The sequence below is a fragment of the Jaculus jaculus genome, chromosome 9, assembly GCF_020740685.1.
Source record: "Jaculus jaculus isolate mJacJac1 chromosome 9, mJacJac1.mat.Y.cur, whole genome shotgun sequence".
In the NCBI taxonomy this organism is placed as follows: Eukaryota; Metazoa; Chordata; class Mammalia; order Rodentia; family Dipodidae; genus Jaculus; species Jaculus jaculus.
In genome coordinates, this window is record NC_059110.1 from 130,806,004 (window position 1) to 130,823,182 (window position 17,179).

Here is a 17,179-nt window from a genome sequence, read left to right on the forward strand (position 1 = left end):
CTCTGACAATGCCCAGTCAATTCACAGGGGCTTCGGGTCATCCAGGTGAAATGTTCTGTTCCAATGAAACAGTGAGCAAAAACATAGAGGCTCGTGGGAGCTCACGAGGTCACTGACAAGCTGTTCTCCGTACAGCAATAATGCTTACAGTTTCCCAAGCCGCCCTAGAGGTCAGTCAGGGCTCCAGGATCTCAAGTGCTTCCCAAATTTAACACTGGTAATATCCCAGAGGAAGCCTCTGGAAGGGGGAGGAAGCAGACCAGGGCTGGATCTCCACCGTCCACCCACAAGGAGAGGAGTCATCGCAGAGTCCTGCCTGGAGAGCACTTTCTAACTGATGGCATCCAAAACCACACACTGTGCTATTTACGAAGGTGACACTCGGGTGCTGACGCTGGAGACACAGAAGCCCCACTGTCAGAAGGCCCCTGGAGAAGCAGCCTTACCACAGGCTTTAAGGAGTCTCGCTGGCGGTTGCCAAGCTGGAGGGCAAGGAGACCAGTACCAAGGCTTTACCCTCATAGCCTCACAATGAAGCAGGGTAGCAGGGGCAGGTGCCAGGAGACTGCCTTGCCGCCAAGGCCAGACCCAAAAGCTTCATCTAAACAGGCTGGTTCCATAAGCCTAGAGCTGATGAAACAATTCCCTCACGTGATCCCTATGCTCTCACGCAAAAGCCAAGCCCTTTCGTTTAGGTGTAGACCAGATGTCAGACTATTGGTAAACTGGCTCCCGAAGCCGTAACGGCGCCCTCTAGTGGCTGGAGACCAAGCCTTTCCCTCTTTTGCTAGCAGCCAAAGGCCTGGGTAACCACGACATTATGCACCGCCTAGCTGAGACAACTGAAGAGGCTGAAAGCAGTTATGCGAAGATCAGTTATACCGAGCCGACCCCTCCCCGCCACCCCTACACCCGCTGCGGGACCCTGGCGGCCACGCCCTGCAAAGAGGAGGAGATCTTCACAGGCTGCTGACAGGTCGAATCCATAGAGGCTGTGAGATAAGCCATGCAGATAGCAATCCAATGCTCACCCCACCTCCTGCTCTGCATGTCATAAGGAACAACCTAGAATTAAGAGGTGCATTCGCTTTTGGGATATCTGGGAGTGGAGGAGGTTTAGGAACAGAAAAATTCATTCTAACAGTAGGTCTGAATTTACCTACAAAGACCAAGAACCTTGAGACTTGGCCATTCTGTAAAGGACTGCTTTGTCTTTGAACCCTTAAAAAGAGAAAGTGAATGCAGGGCCAGTCTTCCTTTTCTCCATCAGCACTAAACAACAGAAATCATCATCAACTGGAGCATTTAAAACCCAGATTAATAGCCCGGCAAACTCTAAAGCCAAGGGTCCTTCAGTTAGCAAAGTCACAGGCCCTTCCCTGAGTTAGAAGTGTTTCTTGCTGGGTAAATATCTATTTCTACAAAGAGAACCACAAGCTCAGTGGCTAAGCCAATCACTGGCTGGTATCTTAACATTAAAGTTCCAGAGATCCCACTTACCCCTCCATGGGTGCACACATTATTTCCTGTGTCTCCACCACAACCCAGCTGCCTCCCTGGCCACATTAATTCCACATTGCTGATTAGTGGTGAAGTGACCCCTTCCCAAACTAGTGCTTAGTGGGTCTGATGACTCAGACATCAAAAGCTGCTATATTCATATTCTCTCTTTCTCTCTCTACCCCCCTCCCTCCCTCTCTCCTCCCCACTCTAGCCCAGGATAATAAGTAACCACATTAATAAATACTGCTTGCCACTGTTTGAAGTTAGCACTGAAAGACTGCAGGTATTCAGCTGTGCATGCATCACCCACACCCCCCCAACAACAACAAAACCAAGATCAAAGGGTTCCTAGCCAGCAGTCCTAGCTTTCAACAAGACCTTTATCAGCCTCCACAGCCCATCCACCCACCTAAACTCAAAACATCTGTAAACTCCAGCTCATCCTCTAAGCCCTGTTCCTCCCCTCCTCCAAGCCTCAGCCCCAAGTCTTACCTGTAACCATTTTCAACCGTTTCCGTGGACCTCACACTTGCTGTGGCCCGAAGAGTTTTGCTAGACAAGCCAACCACAGTAGGTGAAAGTTTGCACTTGAAGTCAGCACAAGTCCATTCCTCTTCTTCATTCAAGGTAGGGAGGTAGCCGCACAACACCTTTAGGCTCCCCAGCCCCCCGTTACTCATATAAGCTGTGTTTTCTCCCCCAGTCCTCACATATTCGAGGTATATGTCAGAAGTCAAAAACATCTGGTAGGCATTTTCCTCCATCACCGCTTGGATCTCGGTCTGTGCCTGGTCAAACATGACGGAATCGATCTGTTGCTTCTTGATGCCATCTCGTATGTAGGTCTTAGTGGCAGGTTTCAGCTGCTTGGACACAATGCTGTTGTTCTCAATGTACCTCTTGTAGATCGCTTTGGCTACTCGCAAAGTTTTGGTATCCTTCAGGTTCATCTGCCTGAATCCATTACAGGCGAACCAAAAGTCCAAGGTATCCACACACTTCTCCCTCTCCAGGAAAGTCCGGAAGAGGTATGCACCGTCTTGGTCGCCCAACAAGGAGTGCAAGGACTTGGTCCACCTGGTCAAAGGGGAATCAGGAGAGGCCCGTCCCTCGGGCTCCCCCAGCCCATCTTCATTCCGCCTGGCATTTGAGGAAACAGGCATGGGTTTGGTGACCTGACTCTTGCCCACCCCTGACTGGCACGGTGGAGTCTCTCCCTCTTCTCCCGGAACCGGAGGCCTCGGGGCATCCTCGCGGAAGCTGCTGCTGGGATCCGGCAGGCGAGTCACCAACACAGCGCTACTCATGGTGAGGGAGCGCTTCTCACTGCGTTTGGGTTTTTTTTCTTCTTCTTCCAGTTCCTCTCAGCAATCGGCTTGGTCTCTCTCAAGTCAGCAGGGGCTCATCTGAGCCTCCTCTCTGGAAAGAAAGGAAGGGGGAGGTGGGGAGAGAGAAAAGGGTATTGATCTAATCAAAACCAGATCTACCCAACATCAAAGCAAGAAAGTAAACAGGCTTTTCAACTCTCAAATTCAAATCAAGCAACCCAGCTATCCGCGAGGTGCTCATCTCAAGTATCCGACGCTGCTTTTTCAAAGGCGAAATCTGAGCTCCCCTGCACACTTTTGGGGGGTGGAGGGGGGTGGGAGAAAGGGAAGGTGAGATAGAAGAAAGGACAGGGGCGAGGGGCAGAGGGGTGTGGGAGGTGTAAAACCTCCCCAAACCTTCCCAGAACCCACGGGCCCGGGCGCACTCAGGGCATCGCAGCCCGCCCCCTCCCGCGCGACAGCCTCAACTCCAAAGAGGCACACGCCAGCCGCCGGGCTGTTTGCAGGTGAAACCAATTTCAGTAAATTTCCCCACTCGGTTATGCAGAGATAACTCGAGCTCTAAAAGTGCCCTTCCCCAGCATCTGGTTCCCATTCCCCCCACCCGCCCCCTCCCTCTGCGTTCCCCCGCACTACTCCTTAAAATTTAGTAGATCCTCCAGCGAAAGAAACCAGCCCAGCATAGACGGGGATGGACTCCCGGTCTCCCAATTCAGCATGCAGTCCCACTCGCCACCAAGAATCCGGCTCAGTCTACAACCTCTGTTCTCTTGGCTCCCCTAAGCCAGAAACCAATTCACTAACAAGACACTTTGATCTTCAAACTTTGAGAAAGAGCAGAGAAGTCTCGGGACCTGCCCCCCCAACCTACCTCCTCCCAGAGCCGCCAGCCCTACAAAGCCGGATCAGAGAAGGCGTCTCACGCCACTGCCAGTGCCAAGAATCCCAAACTCTACTGATCTTAAGCTATTCTTTTTCCAAAAGAAAAAAAAAGTCTTATCTAACCAATAAACAAGCCGCTTTCCCCAGCACGGGATGGATCAAAATGAAGAGGATAGGGGCGGGCCTGGAGATCAGGAGGCATGCCAGGCCAGGGACCCGGGATCCAGGGCCCAGGGTGGATGCAAGCCACCCCCGTCGGGGACCAACAGGCCGCCGGTAGCGCCGCGCATCCGGGCGCAGAGGAGGTGGGGCGGCCCCGTTACCTGGAAGATGAAGGCCGCCAAAGGCCGGCTCTCATCTCCTCTCTGCCCCTCCGGCCTGGCTTCCCCAACCCAAATCAAAACACCTCCAGAGCCCCAGAAAGCACGGGGGGGGGGGGTCACAGATGAGCCTCGGGCAGGGTGTTGGGGGGGGGATCTGTCCCCGACACCGAGGCTCGCAGCGGTTCCTGCAGAAAAGGAACGCAAAGCGGCCGCCCGGTCCAGAAATGGCGACGCGCGCGGACTCCCCTCCGGCTTTCCGCAAACGGGGCCGGGGACCGCGAGGAGGGACGCGAGCGCCCCGGGCTCGGGCCGGTGCGGCGCGCACACTGAGCCTCGGCCAGCGCTCGGGGCACCTAAGCGCGGACCCACGGCGGGAGGGCGACGAGCAGGAGGAGGGAGGAGAGAAGTGGGAGGGGAGAGGAGCGGGGCGGGGAAGAGGCCGGGGAGGGCGAGCGGGGGGCGCCACCACCCTTTCATCCCACCTTCCAAAGGCACTCCCGCGCACACCCCGACTCCCATCCATAGCGACAGCGACGCGACCCCCGAGGAGGGGGGGTGCAGTGCCCCTCTCCGACCCCAACCCCCGACGCCACTTGGAGAAGTCTCCTTGACCGGCCCCCTACCACCACCACCACCACCACCCCGGTCGCCGCGCTGGGGAGGGGGGATCGGGCGCACGGCGCGGCCCGGCCAAGCCCCCCGGAGCGCCGGGCGCCAGGCCCGCAGCTCTGTTCCGCGCCGGCCCTCCGCGCGCCCCGAAATAGCCGGCCTGACAACTTCAAAGGGCCGCCTCTCACATCAAAGCGCGCGGGCCGCCCGGCCGCCGCAGCCTCGGCACTTACCATTGATCCGCTCGCGCACTCCGTGCCCACACCTCGCTGGCGCCCCGGGCAGGGCCCCGGTCCCGACCCCAGGCTTGACTCGCAGCAGCAGCCCCGGGCCTCCCCGGGCTGGCCCGGGCATCGGGGAACATGGGGAGTCGCGAGGAGGGAGAGGGGGGTGCGGGGTAAAAAAAAAATTTAAAAGAAAAGAAAAAAAAAGGAACCCCAGGATGAGAGCGGGCTCTCCGCCGGGGAGGGGAGCGTGCGCCCCTCTTTTTATGCAAAAGATCCAAGTGGGCCTCCGCCCCCACCGCGGCCGCCCCGGGCCCCTCCGGCCCCCGCCCCGGCCAGCTTTCAACACAGGTCCTGTTTCCAGCAGTCACTCGGCGCACCAAATGTCCTCCGGGCGCTTCCAACAAAAACTGCGCTGTGGATTTAACTGTGCACTTCAAAGGCGCGAGCCGAGCGCACGGTCCTGGAAGGGAGGTACGGGCCGGGCCGCTCCCGGGCCGCCCCGCTCGCCCCCCACCGCCCCTCGGCGGGGCTGTCCCGCCCGTAGCCCACGGCGGACCCTGCCTCTACCCGGCCGGCCCCTTCCCGCGGCCCGCGCCCGCGTCGCTGCCCGGCGCTCCCGCCGCTCGGGTCCCCGGGGGGCGCTGGCTTTGAAGCCGCTCGGCTTCGGCTGAGCCTCCACCCCCACCTTTTAAAGCAGGGCTCTGGGCTGGGGAGGCGGACGCCTGGGCCTCCGGACGGCCCCGAAATCCATCGCCACGGAGGGTTATTTTTATTTCCCCCGAATCCCGGCAGTTACTGAGTTGCCAGGACCTTATCAAAGCGCAGCCAGCTCCAGCCGACTCCCCCGGGCCCGGAGAGGGGAGCCAGTGATCCCGCCGCGCCAATCACAGCGGCGCTCGGCCGGCCCGCGCCCGCCCGCCTTAAAGGGACCGCGCGAGCGCGCGCGCGCTCGCCCCGCCCCGGCCCGGCCCGGCCCGCCCCCGCCGCACGCTCCGCACCCGCGTTAACCCTTCCTCAGCCCTCCTCCGCCCGGTCGCCCCCCAACCAGCTCCCCAAGGCCTGGGATCCTTCTCCTCCTCGGCCTCCAGCCTCCTCCCCCTGCCTGCCCTGGCGCTCTCCAGCTCTGGAATGCAACAGTTTCTCCTAGCTAGCTCTCTGGCCATCGCAAGAACTGCAAGCAAGCAGAATTTCTTTTTTTTTTCTTCTCTTTTCTTTTCTTTCTTTCTTTCCTTTTTTTTTTTTTTTAAATCATCAAACACTTTTTTTTTTATACCTTGACTCAAGTTTCCCTAGGAATTTGGGCTTGGAGGCCTTTCTAAAGGAGGTATAGCCCTGGCGATCAATGGGCCGGGCAGGGGACGCTACAGCTTGCAGAGGGGTTGCGTTTTGTAGAGGTGTGAAGGTGAGGGTGTGAATTTGTCTCACAGGCCTGCGTGCAGCTCCCTGTCAGGGACCATGCCTTATTCTGCAGCTTCCCAATCTTGTCCGGCCATCAGACCCCACCTTGCACTCAGAGGGACCATCTCTCCCCAACTGCTACATGCCTGCCACTCTCGCAGAAGGCTGCCATCATCTCATATGTTACACATTAAACAGACGTGAAATGCCTTTTTCAAACTCCACACACGGTTTTAATGTATAAAAATTCACCCTACTGTCACCTTTAAATTCTTCCCCCCCAAAATGTTTATAAGGCATAACCTTTTCTACTCCCTTGAGAAAAATATGCCACAAACCCAGAACAGTCCTTGATTCGTGTATAACTATAGAATGATTTCCTCCTGAGATAAAGTTTATTACTTTTATATCTTAAAAAACAAACAGGAGAGCGGGCGTAATGGTGCCTGCCTTTAATCCCAGCACTCGGGAGGCAGAGATAGGAGGATGGCCCATGAGTTGGAGGCCACCCTTAGAGTAATACATGGCTTTTGCAGGTCAGCCTGCATAACAGCAAGGCCCTACCTTGAAAAAGTAAAAATAATAGTAATAATAAATAAATGAATAACAGGGCCTGGAGAGGTTGCTCAGCGGTTAAAGCACCTCCTGAGAGCCCAGGTTCTATTCCCCAGCACCCACATAAAGCCAGATGCATAAAGTGGTGCATGTATCTGGAGTTTGTTTCCAGTAGCAAAGCTGCGCTGGTGCCCCCCATTCCCTCTTTCTCATTTTCATAGTCTCTCTCTCTCTCTGCTTTCAAATAAATAAATAATGAAGTATTTTTTTAAACTAAGAAATATGTCCCCCCCCCCAAAAAAAGATCTAAGAAGTGAAAGGCAGACAGCCCTAGCCTTAGTGCTGTGAAACGTTTTGACTGTCAACTTTTTCATATCTTCTTTACTTTTTTTGCTGAATGTGAAGGGTGGCAAGCCCTTCTAAATCAAAGAAGTTCTGTCATTAAGCCCTTGGAACTTTAAAACTGGAGAGAACGTAACTGCCTGGGTTTCCCAAGGAAAAGGGAAGAATAACTGTTACCTATGCTCATCTGGGAAAGGACCTGAGATTGTGCTCTGCTGAGGCCTGAGACAAGACACTAGAGCTCTTTCAGCCCCAGCCACCAAAGTCTAAAGGCATTAGAGCAGATGACACCCCCTCCCCAAGGCCCACCTCTTTATGCCCATGGTACACCCCACCAAGCTTGTCACTCCAGGGGACCAGAATGCAAAGCCAGTGGTCCAGGCTGAGATTTGGTCCCTCCCGGAAGCCAGAGAAGGAGTTCATTTCCGTGATGCATCTTTATCTGAAAACATCTGTTGGGTGGGCGGAAGCTGGATGACTCTAAGAACCTGCCTTCTGCCTTCTGCCTTCTGCAGTCTTGGAAGGAGAGTGACCCTGTGCCTGCTCTCAGCCTCTGGCTCTGAACTGGAATGTGAGAGCCTGGATCCAAGGCATACCCTCCTATCACTGACCCCAGGAGCGCCAGGGGGAAAGCTGTCACTGTGCTTCCTGGGAGTCCTCAGACCACAGAAGGTGTCATTACTGGAACCAAAGTGTAGACAGGAGGATGAACTCCCTCTCATACAAACACACACACACACACACACACACACACACACACACACACACGTGCAATGTGGGGGAGGGGAGACAGAAAAATCAAAACATCCCAAATCAAAATAAACAATGTTCAGAAAGAGAAGGCTTTGAAAAAGGAAGTGGAAACTAGGTCTTCATGGGTGGTTTTCCTCCCCTCGCACTTGCCCCCACTGACCCTTCATTGCCCCCAACCCCCCAACCAGCCTCAAACATCACAGACTGGGTGGAACCAGAGGGCTCCTCTGCTCCCTCATTATGCTAGGGCTGCAGCAGAAGTGGGACCCTGGGAGGCCGGGTGGTTTGGAGCTTTTCAGTAATAACTCCTCTGGGAGCTGGGTTTCCAGAACAGGTGCTAAGGTGACCTTAGGCCAATGACTAGGCCTTCCCGTCATTACCATCCCACTCTGGCCCTATCCCCTTCCTTCCAACCTCCTATCTACAGGGACATCCATCCATCCCGCAGGAGGCTGGCAAGTGCTGAGGAGCCTCAAATCTTCTAGCCTCCATGACTACTTGTTGATCAGGTTTCTGGAGGAGAAACCAAAGGTCTTTTGCTTATTCGCAGCCCCTTTCTCAAGGGAACACCGTTTTCCATTTTCCTCTTCTCCCTGGCAGCAACATTATCATGTGACCTGTTGTAATCCTGCTTGGTTGCCTGGAAACTGGAAAGCAAGGTGATGGGTTTCTGCACATGCTCACTCACTCCCCTCCTCTCTTTACAGAATAGCTCTACAGAGAGAGTAATCAGTACACTTTGCAGAAGTGGAGACAAGTTTAACAAAGCAGTCCATTTCTGGAGTGATGTGCTGAGATGAAATCTTAGAACCTAAGAAAACAAGGCTAAGGGCTCCCTGGGAAGCATCTAGCCAGATTTCTGACTCTTCATCAGCTCCATGAAAACCACTGTGGGTCTGGGGAGATGGCTCAGCAGTTAAAGGAACTTGCTTACAAAACCCGTTGGACCAGGTTCTATCCCCTAGCCCCCAAGTAAAGCCAGATGCACCAAATGGCGCATACATTTGAAGTTAGTCTGCAGGGGCAAGAGATCCTGATGCATCCATGCCAACCCCACCCATCTTTCCTGGTAAATAAATCAATAAAAATTTAAAAGAAATCCATTGTGGAGGGGAAGTCACATTAGCTGAGACTTCAGAGTCACAGAACCCCAGGGTATAATGCTAAGATTCAGCAATCTTGTCTTTTTAAAAAAATTTTTTTTAATCAATTAGAAACTTCTTATTGTATGGACAAATCATGTGTTAGTTCCATTCCCCTCCTCAGTGGGGTACTGGTAATCAGCCCGGGGTTATGGATTATGCGGTTAGACAGCAGCAGTCAGTCACTGTGGGGGGGGGGGCGGAGAGGGGCAATGCCTCTGGATACTCCTTTGCTGCCTGTGGCTCTAAGAACCTTTCTGTCCCTCTGCTGCAATTGGAACCTTGTCTTTTATTTCTCGAGAAAAGTGCCACTTTGTATGATGTACCTGGGAACCAGAGACACGGGTAACTTTTCCTGAGACTACAGGTTACCTAACCACTCTGAATGCCATTTGTTCACCTGAAGACGGAGGATGCGTCTATGCGTGCAAGCAATAAGGTCAATGTCCTGCACATACTTGGTACACTAGGTCTTCAAAACATGGTGATCGAGTCGGGCATGGTGGTGCACACCTTTAATCCCAGAACTTCAAGAGATAGAGCTAGGAGGATGGCTGTGAGTTGGAAGCCACTTTGAGACTACGTAGTGAATTCCAGGTCAGCCTGGGCTAGGGCGAGAGACCCTACCTTGTAAAAACCAGAGAGCTGGAGAGATGGCTTAGTGGTCAAGCACTTGCCTGTGAAGCCTAAGGACCCCAGTTTGAGACGTTCTTCCCCAGGACCCCCATTAGCCAGATGCACAAGGGGGCGTACGTGTCAGGAGTTCGTTTGCAGTTGCTGGAGGCCCTGGCACGCCTATTCTCTCTCTCTCTCTCTGCCTTTCTCTCTGTGTCTGTCACTCTCAAATAAATAAATAAATAAATAAATGAACAACAACAACAACAAAACAATAACAACAACAAACCACCATGATGATTATTTCTGCACATTTACCTTTTTCCCTCAATAGACTATTCATGTTCTGGAAAGACATTTCCATGTAAGTTTCCTTTGTGTCGTTGTGACACAATGTATAACAAAAGCAACTTGAGGGATGAAAGAAATCTATTTTGGCTCACAGTTTCTGTTCATCATGACAGGGAGGTCATGGTGGGACAGGCCTGGCAGTGGGAGTATGTGGAGGAGGTTGTTCACAGCAACATCGTCCAAGGGTGGAGAGACAGCTCGACAGGAACCGGGGACCAAGTGCCACCTTCAAAGGCCTGCCCCCAATGACCCACTTCTGCCAGCCAGTCCCACCTCCTAAAGGTCCCTCAGCCTCCCTCTGGCACTTCACCCAAAGTAGTGCCTCCAGGTGAGGAACAAGTGTTCAGAACATGGGTACCTTCAGATTCAAACTATGGCATTGCCCAATCTGAGCAAAGATACCTCCAGTTAGGAGTTATCAGTGACCCTAGGAAGCTGACCTCAGGAGGTCCTGCAGAAGTAAAGCCAAAGGAGACCTTGATGGTTAGTGTTCATTGTCAACTCCCCGGAACTTGGAATCTGGGCTTGTTTGTGAGGGAGTTTCCAGAGAGGTGAACCTCAGAAGGAAAGACCCACCCTAAAGGTGGGTAGTACTGTCCCCTGGATTAGGATCCCAGAGTGAATACAAAGGAAAGACAAGGAACCCACCTGAGTGCCAGCATTCATCTCTCTCTATGCTTCCTGACTGAGGAGGCAATGTAAGCCGGCACCTCACATTCCCACCACCGTGTTTTCCCTGCCACGATGGACTGTATTCCTCCAAACTGTAACCCAAATAAATACTTCCTCCTGTATGGTGGCTTTTGTCAGGAATATCTGGCCACAATAATGAGACATGCTTTGAAAGACTGAATGTTCCAGCTCCAGTGCCTCTTCAAGCATAATTTAGTTCATTTAGAAGATGAGAAAATTATTTATATGAAGAGAAAGTGAAGAGGTATTCCCCAAATCACCATATGTATAGTGCCACACACCAACAACCAACCTACAAAAAAAAAAAAAAAAAAAAAAGGTTGGGCTGGAGAGATGGCTTAGTGGTTAAACACTTGCCTGTGAAGCCTAAGGACCCCGGTTTGAGACTCAATTCCCCAGGACCCACGTTGGCCAGATGCACAAGGGGGCGCACGCATCTGGAGTTCGTTTGCAATGGCTGGAGGCCCTGGCGGGCCCATTCTCTCTCTCTCTCTCTCTCTCTCTCTCTCTGCCTCTTTCTCTCTGTCTGTCGCTCTCAAATAAAATAAATAAAAATAAAAATAAATTTAAAAAAATTGTTAGGGGCTGGAGAGATTGCTCAGTTTCTATTCCCTAGGGCCCAAGTAAGCCAGATGCACAAAGGGGCACATGTGTCTGGCGTTTGTTTGTAGTGGTTGGAGCCCCTGGCATGTTCATTCTCTCTCTTTCTCTCTCAAATAAATAAACAAGCCTAACACTGGGGGGGGGCAGAGGTAGAAGGATTGCCATGAGTTCAAGGCCACCCTGAGACTACATTGTGAATTCTTGGTCAGCCTGAGCTAAAGTGAGACCCTCCCTTAGAAAACTAAAATAAATAAATAAACAAACAAATGAACGAATCAAAGGTTACTTTCAGGAAAGGAACTGAAAACTAAGAGAAGAAATTCCGAAAGTCATCCCCGCGAGGAGGACACGTGAAAGTGTGCTAACGGGGAGGTCTGGCTGCCTTAGCCCTCCTCCCAAACACTGCCCCTAGCAGTTCGTTTTGCTCTTAGCATATCTGGAAATAAGTTCTTTTATTCCTTCACCATTTCTTGCCTTGCTCTGAGCATTGCCACAGCTGGCTGACAGCTTTTCCCGAGGCCCTGAAGGATTTGTCATGGCAGGGGGAAGAGGGGTGGCAGACTGCACTGTGGAATTCCAGCCTGCTCCAGAACCTTCTGGATGTTATTCCATCTAAAGGAAACTTCTCCGCATCAGATCTCCAGAGCCCTGCTTTCCTGTTAAACCTGCCAGTGCTACGTCTTTGTGGTCATCTGTCACTTGTCTCGCTTAGTGCACTCCGGTAGTAGAACTGACCTGCAAGCTTCTTTCAAGGAGTCTACACTGGCTGTCCACACTGTCTTACTTTCCTTTGGTCAGTCTATTGCAGTTTCAGTCTCTCTCTGACACACACACACACACACACACACACACACATACAAACTTATTTTCATACAACTCTTATACATTCTTAGGCTGGTTATAAAAACAATCCTGGAAGCCAGGCGTGGTGGCACACACCTTTAAGCCCAGCACTCAGGAGGCAGAGGTAGGAGGATTGTTGTGAGTTCAAGGCCAGCCTGAGACTACACAGTGAATTTGTGGTCAGCCTGGGCTAGAGCGAGACCCTACCTTGCAAAACCAATCACCATCATCATCCTGGGGCTGGAGATAGCTCAGTAGTAAAATGCTTACCAGACAAGCATGAGGACCTGAGTTCAGATCCTCAGCACCCACGTACATGCCAGAGGGGCAAAGTGGAGGTCCAGAGGTCCCTGGAAGAAGCTGACTGGCGACACCAACTGAAGTGATGATGTCTGGTGTTAAGTGAGAGAGTCTATCTCAATAAACAAGGTGGAGTGTGAATGAAGAAGACACCCAGCTTCAACCCCTGACCGCCACACACACATGAACCCACATACATGCAGACACACATGCGCATGCACAACAATCTTATTTGTGAAGTCATAGGGACCCATTTTGGTCTGTGTGAAGGGGAGGAGGTAGGCTTCACTTGCCGGCAGCTGTCTTCCTCAAGGCCTCCTTCAGCTAGCTGAGGTTGGCTCTTCTTCCACTCATCTGGATGTGTTTTTAGGCTCCTCCTCAAGGGATTGCCTTAAACTGTCTGTAGACCAGGGCCTGCCAAAGCCATAACTCTGGCTTCTTTAAAAATATACATATATTTATTTGCAAGCAGAGACTGACAGAGACAAGAGAGGCAGGCAGAGAGAGAATAGGCACACCAGGGGCCCTAACTACTGCAAATGAGCTCCAAATGCATGTGCCACTTTGTGCATCTGACTCTATGTGGGAACTGGGGAATCAAACCTGAGTTGTTAGGATTTGTAGGCAAGCGCCTTAACCTGATGAGCCATCTCTCCAGCTCGTCTTTTACAATCCCAGTTCATCTTCTCTGTGATAGGCAAGCCACAGTTACCTCCAATTTAACATACTTAAAGCCCACTGTGTCCCTTGCTCCTTTTTTTCTTTTTGGTTTTTCTTGAAGGCAGCAACCTCACCATCCCCAGCTGTCAGAAACTTGGACCACGTCTAGGTTCCTTCCTCTCTCCAAAGCCACATACCCCCAACTCACTTTCCCAGCACCAGTGATTATGCATCTTCTAACTCTCCCATCACTCCCTTCTCCCCAAATCCACAGCCCACTGTGGCTCTCTGGACAGCAGCAGCTCTAACCAGCAGCCATGTCTGCCAATTCGCACTCACATGGCCTGAATTCCCAACACAGCGCTCACAGTGAGCATCCCGCACCTCAGTGCTGGTCACATCTCTCATTTGCTTCAAATCCTCCCCTGGCTGCCTCTATCCATTTAGGCTAAGCCTCGAAACCCCAAGCATGGCCCCCATAAACTGGCCTTCCTGTACCAATCTTCAGTTTCATTTCTGCCACCTCCATGTCCCCACCACACAGAATCCTGCATGGTGACTGGCATCTTCCTTGTCCTCTCTGCCTTTTTTCCTCTTTAGGTTCCTCAGTGGCCAGCCACTCCCCAGCACCTTCCACTTCTATCTTCACTCAGGGTTAGATTGGGTGCCTCTCCTCCATACTCCTGCAGCACCTGGGTCCCTTGGGGTGATCTACTTTTCTGTTCCACCCACTCGGTCATGAACCATCTAAGGGACCATGTTTTAGGAATTTCTTAGCTGGGACAAGGAGGGGATTCCAACGATGGTTGAATTAGACTGTGGACAAGATCACTATGGGGAAAATTTAGCAGCTGGTAAAAGCTGTTAGTCAGTCAGAAGTGCTGCTGGCCTAGGTGCTGGGACACCCACTTCCTGACATCCATGTGCTATATATAGATCTCCCCTCTCGAGCATAGGTGGGATTTACTGACTTCCCACAAGTAGAATGTGGTCCACATGATGGAATGTTCCTTCTGAGATTAGGTTATAAAAAGATTGCGATTTACTGCCCCCCTCCCCACCACCACAAGGTAGGGTCTCAATCTACCCTGGCTGACCTGGAACTCATTCTGTAATCCCAGGTCAGCCTTGAACTCACAGCCATCCTAAACCTCCTACTCCTGCCTCGAGTGCTGGCATGCACCACCACGCTCAGCAAGATGATGACTTCTATCTTGGAGAAGTGTTCACTGAGACCATGAAGCAGGCCCAACACCCACCAAGTGAGTGATCCGGAAACCAGTCCTCATCCTTGCCCAGCCCAGCCTTGACAAGGCCACCGACCCAGCTGCTGGCTCACCTGCAGCCTCTTGGGGGAGGGGGAGCACGCAGAGCTAGAGGAACTCATGGGACAAGCCAGGGCCAGATTAACCCAGCGGTTAAGATCCACCCCTAGGGGAGGGGCGCAGCAAACACAGCTCCTATGCGGGGTGGGGGGGACAGGCAGGAGACTTCCGCTCTGTCAGCTAAGGTTAATGGCAAGACCCAAGCTGAAAGACACACCAGTTGCACAAAGCCTTTCTGTATCTTATTAGATAAGAGCACCGTGGCAGGGAGTAGTAACAAACACAACCTGGCAACAGTTACCACATCGCTGAAGGTCTACCAAGAGAAGATTCTTGGACCTTTTAAAACTGTATCAAAACTCTCAGCAGGGTGTGGCGGCAGATGTCTTTAATCCCAGCACTCAGGAGGCAAAGGTAGGGATCATCTTGAGTTCAAGGCCAGTCTGGGACTACAGACTGAATTCCAGGTCTCCCTGGGCTAGAGTAAGACCCTACCTCAAAATACAAAAGATCAGGGCAGGAGAGATGCCTCAGTGGTTAAGGTGCTTGCCTGTAAAGCCTAAGGACCAGAGCTTGATATCCCAGGACCCACATAAAGCCAGATGCACAAAGTGGCGCATGCATCTGGAGTGCATTTGCAGTGACTGGCACACCCATTCTCTCCTTCCCTCTCTCTGCCTCTATCTCTCTTAAAAATAAATAAATAAATAAATAAATAACAAAAAAAAAAACACACTCTCCAAATGGATTAGGAAAAGAGTAGCAAGTCATGGTGAGGTTTCACTGAGTTATGTAAGAGAGATGTCTGATCACACTCAAACTTCTACCTTTCTCCCCACCCCCTAAATGGAGAGGCATCATTATCTTCTGTTAGCCATTGCTTTCTAACTTCTGAGTGTCTGCTAAATACAGATGGAGTACAGAATGGCCCTGAATGACTTTGAGGACGTCTTTATTTGATGATTTTTTTTTTTTTTTCGAGGCAGGGTTTCCCTCTAGCTCAGGCTGACTTGGAATTCACTCTGTAGTCTCAGGGTGGCCTTGAACTCACGGTGAACTTCCTACCTCTGCCTCCTGAGTGCTAAGATTAAAGGTGTTTGCCACCACACCTGGCTTCAAATGACAATTAAGTATTTTTATTTATGATTATTTTAAAAAATATATTTATTTATTTGAGAGAGAGAGGGGAAGGAAGCGAGAAAGAGAAAGAATGGGTTCTCCAGGGCCTCCTTCACTGCAAGTGAACTCCAGATGCCTGTGCCACTTTGTGCATCTGGCTTTACATGGACCCTGGGTAATTAAATCCAGACTGTCAGGCTTTGTAAGCAAGTGCTTTTCACCACTGAGCCATCTTTCCAGCCCTTGATTTTTTAAATATAGGTTTTATCTTTTATTTATTTATTTGAGAAAGACAGAAAAAGAGAAAGGGGCCTCTAGCCACTGCATGTGGAGTCCAAATGCATGTGCCACCTTGTGCATGTGGCTTATATGGGTCCTAGGAAATTGAACCTGGGTCCTTTGGCTTTGCGGGCAAGTGCCTTAATGGCTAAGCCATCTCTCTTAACCCCTTGAAAACTTTTTTTCTTTTTTTCCTTTTTTTTTTTTTTTTAAGTGAAAGTCCTCTGGGACTGTGCCCTCTGAACAGAGGAGGAGAATTTATCCCAAGATCACTATGGTTGAGCAGAATGGTCTTCTTAAAAAAAAAAAAAAACACATAGGCACACCACAAACAAAATGAAATGGGTGAATTGAGCCTAGCCTCCTATACTCTCTTGATAAATACTTCCACAGATAACTTTTGGGCATAGAAGAAGATACACTGATATTTAAACTATAAGATGGTAACCTTAATAAATCATCCAAACATTTACAGGGAGGTTAGAAAAAAATAATAAGTGGAATAAACAAGTCTGGAGCTAGACCAGCTTTGCAGGCAAGGTTAGACCTCCGACCCCGCCAAAGCCAACACCTCAGGAACAGGGGAGGCGGAGAGCACATCTCCAGCCGGGCGTACAGAGTCCATTTCCCTAGGATGGCATGCTAAGTCTGCCTACCTGTGTAAAGCTTTTCACATAAATCCATTTAACCGACACATCAGAAAACGACCTGGCCCGGGCAGCCTGGCTTTGGAGAGCCGTGCGACAAGTCGGGAGCTCGTTCCTTCAACGCCCCAGTGCAGTCGGGGCCCCGAACCACTTCCCTGAGAGCAAGCAGAGGTGGCAAAGGCAGGTGCTAGACAGCTGCCTGGCTGGGGCCGGGGGAGGGCCGGGCCGGGGCCCGCTGGGCCGGGCTGGTCGGGCACCCTGGGGACGTCCCCAGCTGCAGAACCAAAGGTCAAGACGGGGCGTTGGGGCTCCACAGCAGAGCCCCACGCCACCCAGGCAGGGAGCGAGGGCTGGGTGGGATGTCAAAAGCTTTTTCGACCACTTATTTCCGCTTTCTGGGGCGGCCCCCCCACCCGCTGTAGGTCCCGCAGCTGCCTCACCCGAACTTGACTCATCTTGAATTGACCCGATCCTTCCCACCCCCACCGCTGAAGCTCTGACCTTTTTCTACCCTAACAAAGGCAAGCTTCCTGCCCCTCCCCAGCCATCCGCAGGGGGGCCCCTGTTCTGAAAGCCCCCTTAGAAGAGGTGTGAGTCCTCCAGACCAGGGAGGGACCTACGTGTCCTTGAGATGTAACTCTGCCTGACATCCTCCTGTCCTTTTCCCAAAGAGCCTTGTAGA

At 51.8% G+C, this 17,179-nt stretch overlaps 1 protein-coding gene across 3 annotated transcripts in view; it reads right to left on the minus strand.

Annotated features, from left to right (window-relative positions):
• The window catches only part of Axin2 (axin 2), a 30,324-nt gene extending 24,603 nt beyond the window's left edge, over nucleotides 1-5,721 (minus strand). The window contains exons 1-2 of one of the 3 annotated variants that reach the window (XM_004655135.2): nucleotides 5,558-5,721; nucleotides 1,996-2,922 (exon numbers count right to left, since the gene is read on the minus strand). In XM_004655135.2, the coding sequence (XP_004655192.2) occupies nucleotides 1,996-2,810 (815 nt within the window). In that variant the 5' untranslated portion in view covers nucleotides 2,811-2,922; nucleotides 5,558-5,721. Of the gene's footprint in view, nucleotides 1-1,995; nucleotides 2,923-3,702; nucleotides 3,946-4,878; nucleotides 5,030-5,557 lie in introns of those variants that run through there. The other 2 variants (XM_045157997.1, XM_045157998.1) reach the window with 2 other exon arrangements.
• Between the last annotated feature and the right edge of the window lie 11,458 nt (nucleotides 5,722-17,179).